Genomic DNA, 22333 nt, shown 5'->3' with positions numbered 1-22333 from the left:
ATCTAGAGACTTGAGTTCAGTAGCTGTTGGAATTTAATTAATACAACTTTTAGGATGTTACCTGTGTGGTTAAAAGTAATCAAGTGAACTTTGTACTGCACTTTTCACAAAGTACTTAGACTTGAATACTTAGTTTTCATGCTACTTGGTTCAGATTTACCTAAAATAATATATGACAAACTTAAAAAAATAATGCTCTGCTAAAGATTGAACCAGTGGTTTAAATGAAATATTGGCTTAAGGCCAAGGTCCATAACCAAAGATAAATTCATGCAGTAGAACTTTGTTTTTTCTTCTTTCCTCAGATTTATCTTGTGACCCTTCAGAAGGCCCAAGTTGGGAACCACTGGACTAAACTTTTTGTCCTTTTTGGGGTTTTTTTTCCTCCAAGTTATGAAGTGTTTTTACACTGTGGTATTGTAACTTATCATTTAAACAAGTATTATTAAGAAATTTATTTTTCTATTATTCCATGCAGCCATTGACGTCCATTCATTTCTGTACATTATGAAAATTAGTTTTGCAGACTCACAAAACATGTTAGGGAATCGGTCACAGTGAACATTAAGCATACAACTGTCAACTGCAAAATCCTCAACTCAAGAGTATAGTGGTACCTGGATTTAATCCACTGCAGTAATCTAAAAATAATCCAGCAAACAAAAGATGCATTGACTTTCATTCATTTTTTAAAAAAGATAAGATATTTTAAACCATTAAAATGTTTCACTTTTTAGCTCAAAAATATTACGGGAACTTAATACTGTTAGTTGATGTCAAGGGTTGTGGTGCACATTTACTGTAAAATAATAGTAAGATGGCCTTTTTTGAAACTGGTTTACTGTGTGTCGCTTATACACAACCCAAAACCCACCCACAAACCAGTATGTTGTCTGGGCCACACATGTGGCCCATATACAGCACGACACAACTGTAAAACCACCTGGCTGTGTATCAACTACACCTGGCCTGTTCAGAACAGACTGAAACTCACCACCAAAGCCACCCTGCTGCTCACAGCCCATATACAAGTCTGAAATGTTGTTCATCAAATATATCTCTTGGCCTTAATGACTTGTTGTCACTGGTAGAAACTCAGCTGTGATTATCAGAGCACATGTTAATGCTATGTGGGCCAGGAAACAATAATATAGCAAAGATTAAAAAAAAACCACACAAATTTGATGTGCTTACAACTTTAAAGAATTAGTACTGAACATTAGTGGAATAATGGACGTAAGATAAAAAGCAAAAAAACATTACTAGTTTCTCAGCTTGTTTTTGTGGCTCACTGCACATGCACATCACTACACACTCCTGCTCAGCCCATTGACTTTACACCAAGGCGACATCAAGAAAATAAAACTCACTTTTCTAGAGTCTGGAAAGTTTTACAAATATAAAAAAAGGAAGAGTAAAAGCAGCTCTAGGTGTCCTAACAACAGTTTTACAAACATCCCTTTAATAATGCTGGTCTATGGGTAAAATGCTCTTTGGACCTTTGGACTTTTTTTGTTGCAGTACCGTCAGTGGCCACTGGGACTAGATCCATGCTTCAGACTCAAGTGACATCATTTGAGGCAAACTTCTCAGATTTCCAGCACCCCCCTCTAGAGTTACAAAAGAGTTTAAACCACTTTTTTTTCACATATGCAGCAACACTTCCCAAGACCTGTAAACAGACTCTGCTGTGTGAAATCATTGACGTTTTCCTTTAAGCAAGATTCAAGTGTGTGCTAATACAGAACTGAATGGAAATCATAACTACTGCTTGGAAAGGTTAGAAAAATAAGCACCCAAAAAATCTTAAACAGCATGTATTTAAAAACAGTCAGCAAAAATGTGAAGTGTACAGGATGGGTAGCTAATGAGATACAAGTTGAAAAAAACACCAGTATGGTCCTTTAAGTAAAGAGTATGAATTATTAATATTTTATGCATTCACTCTACATAGTTTAGGTTTCTCCCTTACTAACTTTTATTCGTTTTAAAAACACTTGATGGCTCAATCAGGCTGCTGACCACCAAGAATAACTGGGCTCACCGTGGGACTGGCCTGGACCAGCCACAGATTCCCACGACCCCTCCTCTACACACACACACACACACACACAGAGAGAGAGATCCAAACACGGGCTGCATAGGCGCACAGGCAGTGAGGAGAGAGATAGAGAGAGAGGCAGAGCAGCTTTGCACCACTTTTAGCAGGACTGTTATTTACTATAAAAGCTTGATTTCAGGCTCAGCAGTACCCGCTGTTGCGTTGGTTCTCACACTGAAGCCAGGGATGGAAAAAACCGTCTTATTCTGAGGAGGAATCGGGGTGAAAAGTGTGGATTTACCCGCGAATCAAAGTGTGTGTTTGTGTGTGTGTCTGTGTGTGGGGGGGGATACATGGAGGAGTGGGAGGAATAACGCAACTCAGGGGTATTTGTTTTGATAATGCCGAGGAGCCAGTTTCTGCTTCGGATTCACGTCCAAAACAAGGCAAGTACCCAAATCTGATTTCTGTCTGACTGCGTTAAAATAACCCGGAGAGTGAACTGCACTGAGTCCAGTTATGAATTAATATATAACATTAAAGATGCATGCGTAAAAGCACTTATACAATCTGACTTAATGGGCCAATTTATCATCTTCGCTTTGCGTCCTGTTGAATCACCCGTTGTGTTCACTTGCCTCGGGAGGAAATTAAATCATGAGCTCAGTTGAAGCAATTACCGTAGTAATGTGACTCCATTTTCCCGACTGCGGTGAGATCGTGAAGTGGAATCACAAGGTCTCTTGAAAGGGGTCAGTCATATTTTACTCCCATGATGGTGTTTGAGTGGTTCGGTTCCTAGTTCAGTCCGGGTTCGTGGGTGGGTGGAGGGCTGCTGTGGTGGGGTTGAAGAAAGTGGAGTGTGTGTGTTGCTCCACAGAGACACTGGAGGAGCTGCAGAAGGAGTTAGCATCTCATTAACTCAGCCACATGTCTTATTAAAGCAGCTATTTCCTGTTGTGTGCAGTGCAGAGTAAACTATCTCCTCTCCAACACCCCCAGTGCCCCCCTCTGCTCTGATGCTGCATGCAACACTTTCTTGTGTAACTCTTCTCTCTCAGTCCTCTTCTCTGTGTCTCCTTCTCTCTGTTCAGTCTGAAGCCAGAGGATGACAGCAGCCAGTCCAGTCTGCAGCCCCGCCTCCTCCCGCTCCACCCAGTCCTCACCAGTTTGCCTCCCAGCATGCCACAGACACCTGAGGAAAGGCAAAGCCCTCCGGACCAAACTGCACCTGCGCTCAGCCCCGGGCGTGTGGCTCCTGCTGGGCGTGGTGGTGGTCCTGGTGGGGATGAGCGTGGCCGTGGCGGGCTACGTGTCCGCTGAGCCAAAGCCCACGGGCGGCCGTGGCAGCACCCACGCCGAGAGGATGAAACTGACGGGGCCCGTAGTCATGGGGGTGGGCCTGTTCATCTTCATCTGCGCCGCCACGCTGCTGTACGAGAACCGGGACCGCGAGGACCTCAGGCACGTGACCCCTGACGACCTGGAGGATCTGCAGGGGGGGAACTGCTGGGAGGATTCGCAGGAGCAGGCCAGCTTCGGCTGCCAGGAGCAGTGGGAGTGTAAGGAGGGAGAGCGGGGATCCTGGGCCTCCCCGGCCCACGTGCTCCCCCTCTCCAACCAGAACTGGGGGCCTCCTCTTCCTCCCTCTCTGCTTCACACGAGCAGACGCAACAACAGCTACAAACCATCACCTCTTCCTCCTCCTGCTCCGGATGCAGGAGGAGGAGGAGGAGGAGGGGATAAAGAGGACAGAAAGAAGGAGGAGGAGAAGGAAGGGAGGTCGACCCTGCTGGCCCGAGTCCTGCACCACCAGGAGCCCATTCCTCACCCTCCCTCCCCCTGCCTGTCCATCTCTCACTCCTCCATCTACTCAGACTCCTGCAATTCTAGTGAGATCCACTTCAATATACGGACAGACTCTCCTCTGCCTCCTCAACACTGAGCCTCCCCCCTCTCTCCACTGCCTCCCCCACCTACTGGTTCAACTTCTACTGTCTCATAAAATATGCATGATGAGATACATTTTAAAGTTTCACGTGCAGACACGCAGTAAAGACAAGACTATGCATTCCTCAATAAACAGATGAAATGTTTGTTGGTATGTTTTAGTGCCTCCGAGTGGCGCAGAGGCTCTGAGTCACTGTCTGTGAAGGGTGTTTTTTGTCCTACATCGTTCTCTGACTCACCCACATTTGAAAGATTGGGAGCTATGCTGTTTGATGTCAACTCGCCATCTTGTTGTCTTTGAACTCACCCATGCCCAAAAAATCCCTTAAAGCCGCTGCTTGTTTGACCATATTTGGACGTGAGGAGGATTGCTGAAAAGTTATTTGGGTGCCATACTCAAGTCTTGGCTTTCTCCTCTCTCTCTCTCTCTCTCTCTCTCTCTTTCACACACACACACACACACACACACACACACACACACATCCCTGCAGAGGAACAGCATCTACATTTCCTTTCAGTTTGGGTTAAGAGGATGAGCCAGATTAGGTCCCATATGAGTCTTTATCTAATCTCACATACACTGTAATCTGCTCTTTATCTGAGGAAATTGTGTGCCTGTATAAACAAGAGAGGCACAGGAGGCCACACTCCTCTCATTCGACACCTACAGCCACGCTATAAATACCAGCTGGTGCTTTGTACACAAGTGTGGACTCGAGTTCTAGTTTTTTTTTTTTTTCCCTACTGTAATTCAACTTTTTTTTTTTTTTTTTAAATCACAGTGTCAGCTGCTCAGTTTTCTCCCTTTTCTCAAGTGTGGTGAGGCGAGATCTTTAAGAATTTGGATGGAAAGAAAAGAGCAATGACTTAAAAAAAAAGAAAAAAAAGAAGCAAAATCTGTTGAGGCTGGTATGAGTTATTCCTGACGCAGCCTAACTGAGAAAAACAGTCCTGTGAGTCGAGTAACTGAAGCCTCGCTCTCCCACCATCCCGACCTTTTTCATCTCCTCTCTCTTCATCATCATCAGATTCCCACGCTTTATTCAAATCCTCCTTGGCTTCTTGTGAAAACAGCAAAATGGGGCAAAACAATGCAGAGAGAGAGAGAAGAAAGCTATCAGGTACAATTAAGCCAAAGAGAGTGTGTTTGAACCAGTCGGGGGAGAGGCACGGGGGTAGGATTTTAATTATCGCCAGCATTTTCTCCTGCAGCCTCTAATTACACAGGGGATCAGTCTGAGGGTTTTTATAGGTGCTTCAGGACTGCAGAGTATTTCCTTGTTGTTCGGGCCCATGCTGGGATCCTGCCATCCAGATGACGACTGAGACTGAAGTGTACAGTAATTTTTTGCAGCCACACATTTCACTCACTAAAAACAGCACCCATCTCCCTCACATACACACACACACACACACACACACACACTCAGTGGAAGGTTTTTGTGTAGGTACAGCTTGCTGTTTTAAGATGTATATTTCAGTAGCAGGGATGAGTTGGGGAGATGTGTCTGAATCTTGACTGAATCTCACAACAAGCTGCAAGCAGCCTCCTTCGCACTCGTGGCTCAGAAAAGCAGCTCTCTCTCTCTCTCTCTCTCTCTCTCTCTCCTTCCTCACTCTCACACATACACGAGTCCCTATCACTGTGAGATGCTGTGATGTGTTTACATTAGATGACGGAGCATAGAGCTGCAGCTGACAGTTACTTTCACTAGTGATTAATCAGATTCTTTTCTTGATTGTTGTCAAACCTTTTTGTCTAGACTCAGTTACCAGTTTATTAAGGGTCACCTGATAGCTAAAACGAATGCTGTCTAACACAACAGTCCGGCAGTAAATCCTGCCACCGTGAAGTTAAAGAGGTTTTGACTGGAGGCTGCGGTTTGTGCTACACTGGCAACTGTTTCTATTCATTTATCCACCCCATTTAAATGAATAAGGGTTGCTGAAACAACAGTAACACCTCTTTGTATGATGCATTAAGTTTAACAGCACTGCATCCTCCGATAAATGCTGTCAGGAAATAGTGAAAATGGTGCATCCCTCCTATCAGACATCTTCAAATGTCTTGTCCTGTCCTAACAACAGTCTTAAAGATTTAATGTTTACAATCATATAAGACTAAGAAAAGCAACAAATCCCTACATTTTTAGATTATGAAAATTGTTGCAGATCAACTGAGCCAATAGCAGGAATAATTTTGCTTTTCTAGATCTCTGGAGTTAGATTTACCAGTCAGGAATGATGTTATAATATGCAGATGTGAAATCTGTTTAAATCTGACACTAAAATGATAGAGGGAATTTCAGTGTCTTTACACACCTGCACACATCACTGCAGCAGCAGAGAGTCCAAGAAATCTTTGAGGTTACTCGTGTGTACGACGAGTGTGTATAGCAGCGTTACATAATTCAGCAACACACGTTTTATGCCGCATTAAGAATGTAACTGAATCGAATCCCCTCCTCTAAGACAGCACTGTGTGTGTGTGTGTGTGTGAGTGTGTGTGTGCATTGATACATATCTGAGCAGACGGGAGGGAAGCTGTAAGCTGCTTAACCCTGCGCTGACTCAGGACTCAGGACACATGCAATTTCTCTGTTCCTTAAGAGAGAGAGGAGCTATGATCAACATTTTTCGGTATAAAAAGATGAGAGCGACTGAAGATCAACCAGCCTGAAGACGATAGTTTGAAAAAAGTGTGTGTGTGTGTGTGTTTTCACCTGTTACAGCAGGAAAAGGGATTGAGTTAAGAAGTCTTCATGAGCAGATGGATGGAAAAATATTTTCCATCACTGAGGAAGAGTTTTAAACTTTGTATACATCTGTCATTCAGTAATCTTTTAGAAACAGAGACAAGTTACCAGCTTCTTTTTTACTTCTCTTCTCTCAAAGCAGCTAATAAACCAAATGATATTTTCTGACATTTAAGGAGACATAAAATCCTTCCTGGTTGCCAAACTCCACATCCCACCCCTCTTGTAATTTGCAGCTAACCCCACCCCCCCAGCCGATGAGCAGGTGTGATTGGTGCAAGACAGACAGGTGTATTCCTGACTAATCCAATTTCAGCCCCCGCTTCCGGTCTCGTCAGCAGTCCTCATGGTGCAGTCAATGGAAGAAGTATCGTGCTGAAAATGAGAGGACTATTATTCTGTGTTTTTGCCATCATGATGCTCGCACCTGCTCAAGGTAAGATGGCGTAGTACCAGGGTTACAGTAGGTTTGCAGTAGATCCAATAGTATATCCTGTTCTAAAGAATCACTGCTAATAGAACTTGTTCATTTTACACCTCAAAGTCCAACAACAACTAATACAACTGAGCAGAAAAACTTAACTTCTGATAGTTATTTGTGTCAAATTCAAGCATTAATAGTCTACTGGATTCGTGAAAAATCAACTGTTCCCATTTTATAAACTGTTCATGGTCATGTTCTGTTACTTTTCTTTTTCTCATATATATATATGAGAAAAAAGGATTTGACTGAAAGGTGACATGAAACTCTGTATATTATTTCATATACTTAGTGCCAGTTTATTAGGTACACCTAAATAAATTCAGTGCTATCTAATAAATAAATAAAATAGTGAAAATTTTGTATCTGGCTATATAAAAAAGAAAAAGCAGCAAATCTCTATATTTGAGAATTTGTAACCATCAAATTGATTAATTGTTTCAGTTATATAATAAAGGTTATAATGTTTCTGACTAAAGTGCTTTAAAAGAGGTGCTGTTTTATGGTCACTTTGGGGGCTGTCCCTCACTGATATAAATGGGGTGCACAAGATAAAAGAGAGGCAATTATAACCTTCATTAAAACAGAATTTATTGCAGGGCTGCATTCAACTCCATCAGACAGGGTGCACCTAATAAACTGATGACTCATTGTAGATTCAGGTTAAAATAATAAATGCTCCAGGTTAGAGGCACTGGACAGTAAGTTTGTTGTTCAGTCACAATGAGCCCCACTTCACTACTCCTTTGTCTGTTTGTTCACCTGAGCTAGCACTAGCTAACAAGATGAGAGGGGATAAGGATTGTGGGTCTCACTGAAACACATCTTATGGCCCTGATGAAGAGATTAGTCTTTTTCTGAGCAGCAGCCTATGGCAGCACTCAAGCCAGCCACTTGGAAATAGGATGTATTCTGACAATGAACCCATAGAAGAGGTGACATCCAGAGCTACTTAGATACTAATAAGTTGTTGTGTCCAAATAGGCTTTCTTCAGAACTGTTTGAATATTAAGTGTCTCAGTTTAACTGAGTTAGAAATGAGGACTTAAACTGTAAAGAGATTTTCAGCGGTGTGTGATGAACAGTTTCTGCCTGTTTCACACTTTACTTCCTAAATCACTCTATTTAGGAAGAAGCCGTATTGCATTTCGAGAGCTAACGTGTGACACCAGCTGTATCATTTCGAGGGATTGTGCTGTACAGTGCATTAGGAATAACCTCACTCCTCCGCTACGTTCCGCCGCCAACATTTTCTATTAATTCCAGTATCTGTCTGGTTAATAAAAAACATGATGCTGCCCTAAGACTTGGAGCCCTCTCAGAATAACACAAGTCATCCACTCAAAGAAACAAATTCCAGACTGCTGCAGAATAAACAAAATATTTCTGAGATGCTCGGTTGCTCGGCAGAATGTGGCTCATCGGTTTGGCTTGATGTCCTCCAGCAGCGCTCCAACGCTTCTCACATTCAGCAACACCTGAATAATAAATGTGTCCAACAAGCTGTTACATAAACGCCTCAGAATCTGAATAATCCAAAACATTTTATTCATTAATCCGACATTGACTGCACACTGGTCATGTTGTCATGTGTTTGGTTTTATCTACAACTTGTTATCCTGCTGTCTTCCCTGCAGAAGTTGTTGGGTTAAATAGTGAATAAATTAAATAAATGCATATGATTTGTATCAGTCACTTTCCTGTTTGTCAGCTTTCAATACACTGGATATTATTTATTTATTTCCCTATTTTCCTTCAGCAATTATTGTATTATTAGAGACAGTCTCCTGTATTATGCTGTGCTGTTTCTGTGATGTTCTCTGGGTTCAGGTGAGGAGAAGGAGCAGCTCGAGCCACTCATGGAGTCAGTGGGATTTGCAGAAGAGGAAGAGTTGCTGAAGTGTTTCCGTTGTGACCTGGGCTTCTGGGACGCCTGCTACACCACCGAAACCAACTGCAGCTTCGGCGAGCGGTGCTACACGGGCCGAGGGAAGGCAGGTGCGTTGGATAAGATAGTATTAGGAAGTGCAAAGGTCATCAGGGTGAATGCATTTTCCGATGCTGACACTGAATACCATCATCTTGTCTCTCTAGCTGATGTTCTGGATGTTAAGACTTTGGGTTGTGTGAAGGCAGAGGAGTGCAATGTGGAGACCATGGTGGAGCTCTTCCCCGACAAAACTGTGTTCGTCATGACCAAACACTGCTGTGACACACCGTTCTGCAACTCAGCTCACAAACTTCCCATCCAGGCTCTCTTGTACCTCACTGTGGCTTTGCTAATTACCTGGCACATCAGTGAAGCCTCAGCGGTATCACAATAAACAACCTGTATTTATTTATTGATCTGAAAAAAGACTGTGTGAAGTGATACTGAAAGGACTTCAACCATATGGTGAAGACAACTCACCAGCTTTCACAGATTTTTTTGTACCGTCTCATAGACTACTGAATTAGGAAACACTACTTTTATGAGCAGATCTGTTTTATGCCACATTTAGTATTTTGAAATGTACATACAGTATTTATATGTAAGAAAACATTAGGAAAAACTTGAGCATAAACCTTTGTAATACATGCAGGATATTAAATGTTTCAATGTGACTGTAACAGTATTCTAGTCATACATTTAGATATATGCATCCTGACCTGGTTGAACATCACTTAAAGCCTGTTCAGTCCAAAAGGGCGGCCGATAACACTGAGGAATGAAGAGACGAACTGACCACAGAGCTGCAGAAAAACGTTGGAAGAAGCAGGAGAACAGTTCAGCTGCGGTTCAGCAGCTCTCCAGCAGAGGGCAGGAGCTCCTCTTTCATGAAGCACTGCAGATCCAGATCTTTGTCCTCCAGGTCCAGGTTCAGAAACTTCTCCACCACACACCTGCACCTGTCAGTAACACGCACATATACACACCTGTTAGCTTCACACACACACACACACACACACACACACACACACACACTGGTCTCTAGAATGGGCTTACTCTGCAAGTTTAACAAACCTGTTTGCCTGCTCATCCGATGATGCTTTGTCAATGCGTTTGATGGGCCTTCCTGTCCTGTACAGTTCAGACACCTGACCAAACACACACCCACCAACAGTCAGTGTATGGGAGCATGCTTCTGTGTACCACTGTGTGTTTGTGTGTGTTTGTTTACCTCCACTCCTCTCTGTACAAGGCTAATTGGCAGGCCTGCCAGTGTAGCGATGTTGGCAGCATAGCTGGACTGGCAGATCCCTTCCTTCAGTTCATACAAAAACACCAACTCATTCCCATCCACTGCTGTCTCTAGAGTCTAACACACACACACAAATACACAACCACATACACACCAAAATCACATACTTATGAAGTAAACTTCTAAAATGGAGCCTTATTAGCTAATTGGTCATTTGGAAGTTTCTGCTGTCAACATTATTCTGCAGCACATTACTTTACCACCATGAAACCTCACTGAATATTCACACAAATGCTACACTTATTGTGTTATGGATCTTTCAGTACCAGCAGAGACAGCAGGCCAGAGGAAGGTAGCAGGCCCAGCTGCAGCAAGCTGTGGAAGTTGGTGGCCAACAGCACGTGAGGAACATCCACTGGAGCTTTTCTCAGCCAATGAGAGATTGACGCAGCCAGCAGGGACAGCCCATCCACCTGAAGGGGAACATTATAACGTTGGCTGTGTTGGTGTTTCTCAACAAGGATGAAGCTACTATGGGCCAAACTCAGTCTTAATTCAGGTTAAGCTCTTTACTCAAACCCCTGCTAGATTGACCTTGAGTTGCTGCTACGGATCAACCAATTAACAGGACATCCGTGTCTATTAGTCTTTGGATGAAAAGATCCACACACCAGATGTCCCTTGCTCTCTGACTGAGCAACAGTATGTTAGAAAAACAAATGCTAACATAATTGATAGTAATGTTATTTGGCATTCTGGCTTTGTTTCTGATAATGAGCAGTGGACAGATAGACAGGAAATTTGGGGAAAGAGGAAGAAGGGTATGACATGCAGCATGAGTTCCTGAACTTGTTGTTAAATGGTACATGTCACCACCTACAGGCAAAGAAAGCAATAACATGAGTGTCAAAACTGCAGTTTCTTTTTTGGGGTTGTTATATAATTTGTTTAAGTTTATGCACTTTTGAGGTTTTACATTTAGCCCTGTGTCACAAATACTCACACATAACAGAAATACAGTTCAACTTGTGAATGTTAGCAACATTATTGTTCATTTGGAGTGGTGTTTTTGACAGCTCCTGAGGGAAACATAAGGCTCTTTAGTGGCAAAATTCTCCACTATGTTCACTAGCTACTTGCTAACTGTGTCTGTCTGCAGGTAGTGCACTGTGGCTTTTTAGAGCTTTTTTTCTGAAAACAGTTGCCTGCTGAGGCTGAAAACGTCACTATGAGTGACCTGTTTCACATTGTCTAAGTGTTTTCAGATTTCTTACTCTGATATTAAAAAAATATTGATTACAGCCACTTTAAATTCTTGCCATGAACTTATTCAGCATAAACTGGTAATTTTCTTTTGTTTGGCTCCTGCATCCCACAGCTCTTTTTCTTCTTTAGACAAATAAAATTGGTTTGGACTTTCTCTGTCCCTCTCCAGAGGAACCTGTCAGACAGTGATGGAGGACAGAGAGCATAATGAAACTCAGACCAACATGAACTCTGCTCTTTTCCAAGCATTCAGCAGTGAATATGCTCCAGTTATTAAAACTAAAATATAAAATATATGAAGAGGCATATATTTAAAAACTGACACACACTATCAGCTCTTTACATGCAGGTTGCACAAGACCCAAAGTTTCATTATCACATTCCTATTAAAACTACTACTAGTTTAAGTTCTTCTATTTAGCATTTATAAGAAGCATACAAAATGTAAATACAAACGTGCTCAGCAACAACTAGCACTCCTCCCGTGGGCATGCATAAGTGTTGGCTGGTCTATAAACATAAAATCAATCACAATACAGTAAAAAATAAGTAATATATATAATAATATAAAAATGTCTACATAAGAAGAAGCTGACAAATACTGTGCATTAATGAGACATTTAAAATGTCCTTATACATGCTCACAACTACATTAGTGGTAAGTTAAAAAGCATTATTAATGCTAATTATTGCTAAATAGAGGGACTAAAAGTAACATGTTATCTCTTCCCTTGCCTGTAGGTGGCGCACATCAACACTTTTGTGTTTGCAGGTCTGAACAGCTGCTGAAATTTTCTTGCTGATAAGTGGCACATGTTGGGCTGAACTGAGGGCCTGTTCGTGCTGCAGCTCTAAATTGGATAATATTGGCTAGGATTGGTTTCAGGTGCCTCACATTAATCACACTGTGTGTCCTTGTTATTCGTATACATATGTGTTTGATTCACAAAGTGCTGGAACAAGTTCTTCTTACTGTGTTAGTTCCTTTTCCAAATTCATCGATGAGAACTAATGAGTTGCCAGTACTGCTGTTCAGAGCCTGGGCCATCTGGAGAATAGAGACACAAACAGTTATACTACACTTTGTTCTTTTATTGTGATGGTTGTAGGCAGTAGCTGCTTTACAAAAATGTCTTGACAGGTGGAGAGTGGGAGTGGAGGACAGTAGTGCTGGAAGTTCATGTCTTTTGTTTCCACACACACACACAGAAAACACACACTGTACACACAACAAAGCTTGTGTGTGTTCAAGTGTGTGTGAATGTGTGTGTTTGTTTGTTTAGTACCTGGTTAAGGTCGATCATGAAGGTGCTGAGGCCCACGGACACAGACTCTCTGCTCTGCATGCGGGTGAAGATCCCATCCACCAGACCGATCTCTGCCTCCTTCGCTGGCACGTCTGAGCCAATCAGAGCCATGAACACAATCAGACCCACCTGCCAAAGACCAGAAGCAGATTATCACTGTACCTCTTCCTGAGATGATAAGAGTTCTTTGTACTTGTCAGGGACAGATAGTTTTTTTCTGACTGTCCCACTTGTTTGAGGTAGATGCTCTTGCCAGACGAGTTGGGCCCAGTGATGATCTTGACTCTGCCCTGCGACTCTGAGCTCTGGAAGGAGTTGGCCACAAACACAGGAGAGCACAGCTCCAACATTGGGTGTCTAGAAAGTGATTGAATACAGAAATGTACAATCTTGTAAAACAATAATTGTTTCCATCTCATGTGTGAGTGCCTACCTGCCCTGTGTGACTGTTATCTTCCTGTGGCTGGAGAGCTTGGGTGAGGTGTAGCTGTACTCCTGGGAGGCGCTGCTCATGGCCATCAGACAGTCCAGCTCAGCAGCGAGATCCAAAACCTACACAACACACACTGGTTTAAGATTTTTCTTTGAATGTTTTGATAAATGAACAACTGAGAACTGATTGTAACCCCAGTGAGGGTGGGTGAGTGAGTGTTTCATTCTCAAGAGAAAGATTTTGGGAGGTGTATCACTTAACAAAGCTTAATAAGTTTGAAACCAGGCATGTCAGTACGCTAATAAAGCTCAGTGTTTCATTTAGGTTAATTGAACTGCAAAGTTGCAATCTGCCTAATGGCTGGAGAATTCTAACCACAGCTACAATATCGTAAACAGATTAATTCATCATCTGACCTCAATGCTCACTCTGCCCTCAAAAATAACAATATGCAGTTACAGCATGCAATGACTGCACATCAGTGAATATCACAGCACTTGAAGAGAACTTGTAATGGGATCAAGACCCGTTTCATAATCAAAAATGAACAACACATCCACAACTAAAGGAAACACATACTTAATCACAACAAAATCCACCTACACACAGCATTACTTTCACACCAACAGTAATTTTATGTGTGTGAGTGGGAGTCATGTTTCAAACACTAGAAGCTGGAAGTGCACAGCGATGCACACCGACCTTGTGGAGGGAGCTGCTCCTCTCGAGGATTGTGTTCTGCAGTTGTGTCATTACTGCCGTCTCCATGTCTGAGAAACAAGGAAGTACACTATAAGGAAAGTATATTGAGAGGTACATGGTGATTGCTGTAAAACCATCAGGTGTACGGCTCTCAGGTGAGTGTTTTCTGTGAGTTGAGAAAGTAAAAGACCTCTAATGTCACAGTGCAAGTCTCCCAGGAGGTCGTCCAGCTCCTTTGTTCTCTGGCTGCGGTAGTGCAGACGATCCTCTGATAGAAACTAGCCCACACACACACACAATATAAAAACACTAATAATGCAGATGAGCAGTAAAGACACATCAACGAATAAGAAGGTTTCATAAACACACCATAAAATCAAGACCCTCTATCTCAAAGTCCTCTTTCTCTACCATGCTGGGCAGGCGAGGGACAGAGAGCAGGAATCCAATCTGTAAGGAGAATTAACCCATGGCACTGATATATACACTCATATACAGTATATGGTGCTCCACAGAAACAGTTTTCCCAACATCTGATACACAAACAAAACACACACACACACACACACACACACACACACACACATATATATATATATATATATATATATACACACACACACACACACATATGTAAAGACATAAAGTCTGGACCAGAGGGATGTAGATGACGCAGCAAGATGGGATGCGAGCGTCCAGATGTTCCAGCTCTCTTCTGGCAACGTCTGTCAGGAAGTCAGACAACCCCATCATCCTCCTCTTCTCTGACAGGGGGAGAGAGTGTAATGAAGACTTCAATTCAACCTGCATATAAAAGTCACACAGGCCCGGATATCAAACTGACACTTCACTGTACTCACTCTCATCTATTGCAGGGTCCACGTTTGGTTTTATGGTGAAGCGGTTCTCGGCTATGCTCGTTTCAAAATCAACCTACATGTCCAAAAAGATGAGAAGAGAGATTACAACTTTTTAATCCCAATATTCCTGACGGTTTTTGGGGGTATGACATAACGGGAAGGACTCACAACTCGGCTGATGACAGAGGAGATATAGTCGAGGTCATCAGAGAAGCCCTGACTAATATCATGAAAGAGGTGAATGGATTGAGGCAGGCGTCGCACTGTGTCCCTGATACACACTGCACTGTACACCGTCTGATGGACACACGCAGACGCAACACATTGTTTTATACGCATTTAACCGAACCTGCCACATGGAAACGCTGCACATGGTAATACTGTAGCTCCAACCTTGTAGAGACTCTGCCAGTCGGCCACTTTGGTGTGAGAGAGAGACATCCGGCGTAGAAGAGTCTGACACACACACACACACACACAGCTGGTGACAAATCAATAAAAGGGGTAAATGGTCACAGACATGAAGTGAAGGAGGCCATTGTTCAGAGCTGTTACTGGTATGTTCCTGATGTTGCGTAGCGAGGACTGCAGGGTGCTCAGGACGTCTGAGTTCTGAGGTGACGTGAAGAAACGTATCACTTCCTGTCTCCTGTGTAACACAGCCAAGTCCTGTGTCGGCCGCAGAAACCACTGGCTGACCAGAAGAGAGGACGTCATACTTATACTTATGGTATTTCTATAAATCAAATAGTAATAAACTCACAACCTCTACATCTTCCCATGTCTGACAATAACCAGAATGTGCTGTGTGGTAAAGATGTCAGTCTAGTTTTACTGGGAACTGAAACTTATGAAGTGAAGTAAAGTGTTTCTCACCGTAGCAATCTGGAGCCAAACTTGCACCTGCAGCGGTTCAGTATACCTGTAGTAGACAATTGTTAGTGGTCACACCATTACATTAGCAAGAGAAGAGATAAAATCCTGACATGCAACTGTCTGAGCTGCGTACCATAAAGACTGAGTCCTTCTTTTTCGCCTGAATGTAGCTTGTACACTGATGGGTGAAGCTCTGACTTGAAGATCTGCAGTACACTGGAACAAATACAAAATCCATGATGATCTCTCATTCATGCATCTCTCTCTGTTTATGTGTTTGCCTGCCTCATCTAATAATAAACCTGATATAAACAAAATATTTACAATACACAATATAAATGAAAAGTGATAAAAGATATAAAATAAGGATAGCAGAAGCAAAAAATCATATAAGAAATATAAGGAAGTCAGTCAAAATGAAAATTTACTGGTAGGCGGCTTCAGTGTATTTAATTACCAGCAGACTCACCGCAGGTTTTAATTGTTGAATGAGCAATTACATTTAGAGGACCTTAAGGAACACAGATTTACCTGAGATCATTTATATAATGATGGAAAAACCTTTGAAAGATTTGCAAGTCGTGCATTCTTACCTGTATGTGTCTCGGTCAATACACACCACACCTTTCCTATATCAGGATGAAGCACAAGACTCTTTTAAAACATTTTTTTTATCCAGGAAAACTTCTATATCACATAAGAGAGGTTTGGTTTGCTCTTATATAAAGATATAAAGGTAACAGGGAAAATGTAAATACAGTGAAAGTGCACAGACTATGAAAACATTATGCTATAAGTAAATGATTCACTGCTGCGTGTTTGACAGACTAAAACTGGCATAGCTAAATACAGAGCAGAAAAAGTCAGTCTTCATTGAAAAAAAATTCTTTCAGTGTTCTCATTATGGAAAATGTGTAATCACAGTCCACAGTGAGTGTGTGTATGTGTGTGTATGTGTGCACACATTGCTTCATTTAAGCGTCTTACAGCGTGTAGGCGTTGAACTGTAGGATAGGAACTCCAACACTGCTGTCTTCCAGTTCTACTCCCACTCTCCTCCTGTCCAGACATTTTAGCAGCGCACCCACTGTCCTCAGCTACATAACGGATGCACACACACACACACACACACACACACACACACACACACAGATCAACAAAAATGAACAGAAAAGCACAGGAAACTGATTGATAGTTTGTGATCAGCTCCTGGACTAATGAATAGGATGATACGTAAACAGCTGGCTCACCATCAGGGGGGAGTCGAAGGAGATACAGGAGGAGAGGTAGGACATTTTGTCACTCTCTGAAATGGAGGGAGGAAGGAATGGTAGATGGGCAGAGAGAAGCCTCTGCTTACCGACCTCCAGACCTGCAACATTCAAAATCATGAAAATCAATCAAAAACCCAGCCTAATAATTGATGAGAGCACTTGGATATTATGGGTGGGGATCTATTTACCGAAGTCAACATATGGATAAGTAACCACCTCAGGTTTGTAGTCTGGGTTTGAACCTGAGATTTAACAGAGAAGAGTTTGAAAATTCAAAGTAATTGGTCATGTGAAAGAAAAATATATAATCAAACTTATGTTTTCACACGGTGAAACTACAGTGTGCTCAGAAAAAGATTAAACACAATCACTGTTCTCCCTTATCACAACCAGCTGGCTGCAGTGTCTCCAATCTTATTTCATTGCCTTGACCCAGAAACTACTTGTTTCACTCTATGTCAAAACAAAACCTTGTGTTTCCTCTTCTCTATGCAAAGATAATTATGTCCCAGAGCTCACCCAGTCGTTGCAGGAAGCGGGTCATGCAGCGCTCCTGCTTTGCACTGGTAATGATTACATGCGGACTGACTTCCTGGATAACTAAATAAGGGAAATTCGACAAGGTGTATATTAAGTTTGACAAGCACAAGTGTCAGTTTGTAAACAAGGTGACAATATTTAGGGAATTCAATCCTGAAAAGTGTGTTTGAGAGACTGATATTGTATCAATAACAGGTGTAGTGTTTACCTCTGGCCAGCAGGCGGAGCTCATGGTTGTCAGGAGTGTCTTTCATGTAGTGTAAAGAAGAGTCCTCACTGTCATAGAAGCAGAGGCCCAACTGTCCATGCTGGGCCAAAACACTTAGTAAAACCTAGAAAATTTAAATAAATATACTAACCCAAGCTGCAGATATTCACTATTCTACTGGTGAGTGTGACGCCTGAGCTTACCGCAGGTGAATCTTCCTCCTCTTCATCTCTATGAGTACCTGGGGGACTAAAAACTAGCCCTCCTCCTCCTCTCAGACCTTCAAGTGCAGCCATGAACAGTTAAATCTGCACAGGACCAACCGAATGAAGGTAAATTAAAGCTATATACATCAGCTATTTGACAATGTAAAAGGCACACTAGTGGGCCTTTGAAGTTGATATGATGAAATTGTTAGCAAACATCTTCTTATTTACACGTGCCGCAGTTACAAGGCGACATTATCATTCATTTGGAGTCATGTTTATGAATGTTAGTCCAATATCCAGTCTCTTAGCTCTGTTTTTTGGTCTCTGTCAACTTCAGAAACCCCAGGAAATATCTGTTGTTTTTTTCTGCTACTTTGATTAATGTTACAGCCGCCTTTAGCTAACCGTAGGTGAGCAAATGTAAGCTAGTTATAGCCCCATTTAATCAAATTAACTGGATTATTAAATTAGTCACCTGATATATACTCACACGATCGGTTGGGGCTTTTTACAATAAAGCCAACAAGAGATATTTAAAGTTGGTAATGCTTGACTTATAACAGAAATGAGGATGATAAACTATTTTAACTGTGGCAGTGCTTGTTTTGTGCTACTTAGCGCGCTGCGTCTCTTCTTCGACCCGCTGTTGTCATGGCAACAGTGTACGGATCCAATATAGAGGAAAAGACCAAAAAAGCAACATTTAGTCAGAGTATTTACTTTTATGAAATAAGGAATTAAACATGGGGTATCATGTCAACATGACAATATTAGTCAGCACTATTTTCTCCATTTGTATATCAAACAGTTTAGTTAATTAAAGAAGATGTAGGTTTAAACCTCTGCAGAAAAGGTCGTGACGTGATATTTACCTGGAATTTCAGGTTGGACGTAGTAATAATAGTCATTCATAATAGTAATTTCCTCCTCCTTTCCTCCTTCCTCCTTTACTAGAAAGAAAGCCACCACACAACACTACTCAATTGTCCTTCCTCTTCCTCTCTCTAAATGGATGAAAACCGTACAACAGAAATAATGACAACTTAAAATAGGAGTCATTTATTTTATACACAAAGAAAGAAACATTCAGAATTAAAGATACACACCCATACACAGATGTGTGTTAAATATTATCAATGGATTATGTAAAGATCACATTGTAATAAATAAGATGAATAATAAATACGCTTTTCTGGCCATAGTATCACACATACTTACATAATTTCTCATATAAAACGACATGCATTATAAGTGCTTGGTAAAATGTGCAATAATTGACAAAAGCATTCCTATTGTGTGCATGTGTGTATGCAAATTAATTACTGGAGAACAGGTAGTGCTGGAGGAGAGGGGGCAGAGGCAGTCTGTCAGTTTGATTCTGCCTTTGCTGCCCCAAAAACTGACGGATTGACAGTCCACATAAAGCCATCAGGTCTGGGGGATCACCTGAAAATGAAAGATAATGAAAAAGTTTTACATTACATGTTTTATAAGAGCCAAGTTACATTCACGCAGTAATTTGATACTCACGTGTGGCACCGTTGAGGTAGCGTAGTTGAATGCTGGCTCCACCTCTGACACTGCTTACTGCCGGGAACAGCTCCACTCCATGAGGAAGGTCTTTAAAAGCTACGCCAAGAAAGCTGCCATCAACAACGAATCCCAGAGTCCCTGCGTCAGCATCCAGGACCAGCAGGACACGTTCAGGGATGGGGAGAGAAGTCTCTGCCGCTTTTGTGGAGGACTTTGGCCTCAAGTCCTCAGCAGCTCCAGAGTGAAACCCCCTCCTTTTACCAGGGTAAAGTCCCAGACTCTGCCCACCGTGCCAGAGCTGATTGGTTTTGAGCTCCCAGCCCCAGGACTGTGCGTCTCCCCCCACCAGCACGTTGTACCCTGACGCCTGCAGAGGACAGTCCCTCCTGGAAATGCCCATGACGGCGTGACTCCCTCTGTGGTCGGGGTTCCACAGCACCTCCCATACGTGAAGCCCACCTTTCACCCCCACCTCGGCTCTCACCCCGTCGCTGCTGAGCTCGACAGGTGAACGCGTCACTTCCTGCTTGCGGGCAGAGAGCAGAAAGTGAGGAGAGCGGTGGACTGAGCTCCAGTGTGAGCGACTGTCCGCTGGAGAGACTGGAGAGGAGTTCAGAATGACCGCAAGGCGAGAGGAAGTCGGGACAGCCAGCGGAGGGAAAGCTGACGGAGAGGAGGGAGGGCTGTCGGCTGCCCTGCTGTACAACCAAGATGACAGTGAGAGACCCATTGGTACTGGACACAGGCAGGGTCACAACTAGAGAAGAACTGAGGAGAAGACAGAAAACAAAACACTTGTTTATACACTGAAAGAAAAATATGATTAATTCTGCTATACAGAAGTGTCACCTGTTAGTGAGCTCCAGTTAGTTTGATTTACAGCTTATTTATGGTAAATGGACCCATCCATCCCACCACTCATCCATCCATTATCTTTACCACTTATGGGTTAAGGGTCGCGGGGGTGCTGGAGTCAATCCCAGCTGACACTGGGTGAGAGGCGGGGTACACCCTGGACAGAACACCAGTCATTCACAGCACTGATGTATATAGACAAACAACCATTTACACCTTTTAGAGTAACCAGTTAACCTGCATATGTTTGGACTGTGGGAGAAAGCTGGGGTACCTGGAGAGGACACACACAGGCACAGAGAGAGCATGCAAACTCCATGTTCGATCCCAGAACCCTCTTCCTGTGAGGCGACAGTGCTAACCACTGGACCACCATGTCGCCCATGTAAACGCACCCAGAAAAACAGAACAAAACTGTGTCGGACAGGTGTTAAATTAACAAGTTGGAAGCAGAAGAAGAAAAGAGTGATATCTATTGATGTCGCCCTTTAAAAGTAGAAAATGGTCAGGTCGGTGGCATAGAGATCAATACGGTAGAGTGAAGAACAGGTTAAAGTAGCAGAGTAGAGAAGAGTGTCAAATAATGTAAAGTAAGGTATTATAGAGTAAGATGTGTTAATTAAGTGATGTGTTTGGAATAGCAAAGAACAAAAACGACTCCAGCCGAATAGGGTAAGGTAGAGTAGAGTTGAATAGCTTGAAATAGTGTACAGTCAGATAGACCGCAGGAGAGAAAAGTAGAAAATCATAGAATGGCAGGGCTGACTTTAGTGAAGTAAAGCAACAGAGAACAAGTATAACACATTAAGCTTTAGCATAGTAACTAGTGATATAGTGTATTAGAGAAATAAAGTAGCATGAAAGTACAGTACTTAAGTAAATGCTAGTTAATTTCCACCACTGATTAAAGTAGAATAAAGGTGAATTCGAGTAGAGAAAAAGATATAAAGTCCTTACACATTTAAAATTGTTTCAGGTTATTTCACCTGTTGAGGCAGGTTAGTAAAAACTAATTGCCCTGTGAGTGTTTTAAGTCTTACCAGATGTTTTTGGCGAACCCTTTCCTCCGGACAAGTTGTTTCCAGTCATCCTCTCAGTGTCCGTATCTGTGTTTTTAACACTCTTCTTATCAAACATCTCGTACGTCTTATCGCAGCTCGGTAACGTCTGTCTGCTCCAGTGTTTTGGTTTACGGGACGACCTCCGGGACGGGAACAGCACAGTCCATCACCGCAGACTGACGCCATCCAGACCTGCAGTGACAAGGACGACAGATCCCGTGACGCGTTTGTGAACTGATGCACAATAAAAAAAGATACCATGGTGAAATTTTACTGTACATCCACTGTCTGATTTACAGGCTCTGTCACAGCTCTCATCAACTCTCTCTCTGTTTTTACCCTCTCATTTCCTTTCGTTTCTTATCGCGTTCTGTAATGAATATAAACATAAATGGCGAAACATAAGAAGAGAATCAAACTTGGGCTTTTAATCAATAAGAAGAGAAAAATAAAATAAAATCCAAAGCGGCTCATTATTCCGGAGAGCGCAGGCGCACAAGAGACAGCATTCAGCCCTGCACGCTGCCTTACAGGCAAAGCTGAGGTACTGGTCTAAAAGTCAAAATTAGATTTGTAATAAACAGAAAGGAAGGCAGAAAACTTATTTAGTGACAGAGATTAGATAAGCATAGTAAAGATTGTCATTACTGATCAATCTGCCAAGTGTTGTCTGTATTAAATGTTCTATAAAATGTCAGTATATTAAATGTTATTTTAAGCAACTGAAAAATTATGTAGTGATTCTATCTATATTTTATTTTTCCTCAATCATTTGAGTTAGATGTATAAAACAAAGAAT

At 42.3% G+C, this 22333-nt stretch overlaps 4 protein-coding genes across 4 annotated transcripts; 2 read left to right on the top strand and 2 right to left on the bottom strand.

The window, feature by feature from the left end:
* The first annotated feature begins 1610 nt into the window (after positions 1-1610).
* LOC108889621 (uncharacterized) lies at positions 1611-8923 on the top strand. The gene is made up of 2 exons (XM_018686184.2): positions 1611-2487; positions 3136-8923. Exon 2 carries the CDS (start codon positions 3150-3152, stop codon positions 3984-3986), a length of 837 nt encoding a protein of 278 aa, XP_018541700.1. The 5' UTR covers positions 1611-2487; positions 3136-3149; the 3' UTR covers positions 3987-8923.
* A 139-nt stretch (positions 8924-9062) lies between these two features.
* LOC108889622 (sperm acrosome membrane-associated protein 4) lies at positions 9063-9613 on the top strand. The gene is made up of 2 exons (XM_018686185.2): positions 9063-9226; positions 9323-9613. Exons 1-2 carry the CDS (start codon positions 9088-9090, stop codon positions 9550-9552), a joined length of 369 nt encoding a protein of 122 aa, XP_018541701.2. The 5' UTR covers positions 9063-9087; the 3' UTR covers positions 9553-9613.
* A 74-nt stretch (positions 9614-9687) lies between these two features.
* On the bottom strand, positions 9688-18172 carry msh5 (mutS homolog 5). Its single transcript, XM_018686180.2, has 25 exons — positions 18080-18172; positions 17877-18000; positions 17648-17728; positions 17317-17370; positions 17105-17226; positions 16842-16951; positions 16448-16483; positions 15988-16070; positions 15855-15900; positions 15534-15672; positions 15372-15434; positions 15147-15275; positions 14979-15051; positions 14773-14882; positions 14488-14568; positions 14309-14396; positions 14119-14186; positions 13417-13535; positions 13214-13340; positions 12963-13112; positions 12650-12724; positions 10737-10883; positions 10390-10527; positions 10233-10306; positions 9688-10117 (listed from the first exon to the last, which is right to left on the bottom strand). The coding sequence occupies exons 1-25, from the start codon at positions 18170-18172 to the stop codon at positions 9997-9999; spliced, it is 2451 nt and encodes an 816-aa protein (XP_018541696.1). The 3' UTR covers positions 9688-9996.
* A 956-nt stretch (positions 18173-19128) lies between these two features.
* On the bottom strand, positions 19129-21639 carry si:ch1073-228j22.2 (SPRY domain-containing SOCS box protein 4). The gene is made up of 3 exons (XM_018686183.2): positions 21514-21639; positions 19616-20386; positions 19129-19531 (listed from the first exon to the last, which is right to left on the bottom strand). Exons 2-3 carry the CDS (start codon positions 20346-20348, stop codon positions 19401-19403), a joined length of 864 nt encoding a protein of 287 aa, XP_018541699.1. The 5' UTR covers positions 20349-20386; positions 21514-21639; the 3' UTR covers positions 19129-19400.
* Positions 21640-22333: the final 694 nt, after the last annotated feature.

The sequence above is a fragment of the Lates calcarifer genome, linkage group LG15 (genome assembly GCF_001640805.2).
Source record: "Lates calcarifer isolate ASB-BC8 linkage group LG15, TLL_Latcal_v3, whole genome shotgun sequence".
Classification (NCBI taxonomy): Eukaryota; Metazoa; Chordata; class Actinopteri; family Centropomidae; genus Lates; species Lates calcarifer.
The sequence above is the reverse complement of the archived record's forward strand: the minus strand, read 5'-3'. Positions and strand labels throughout refer to the sequence as shown.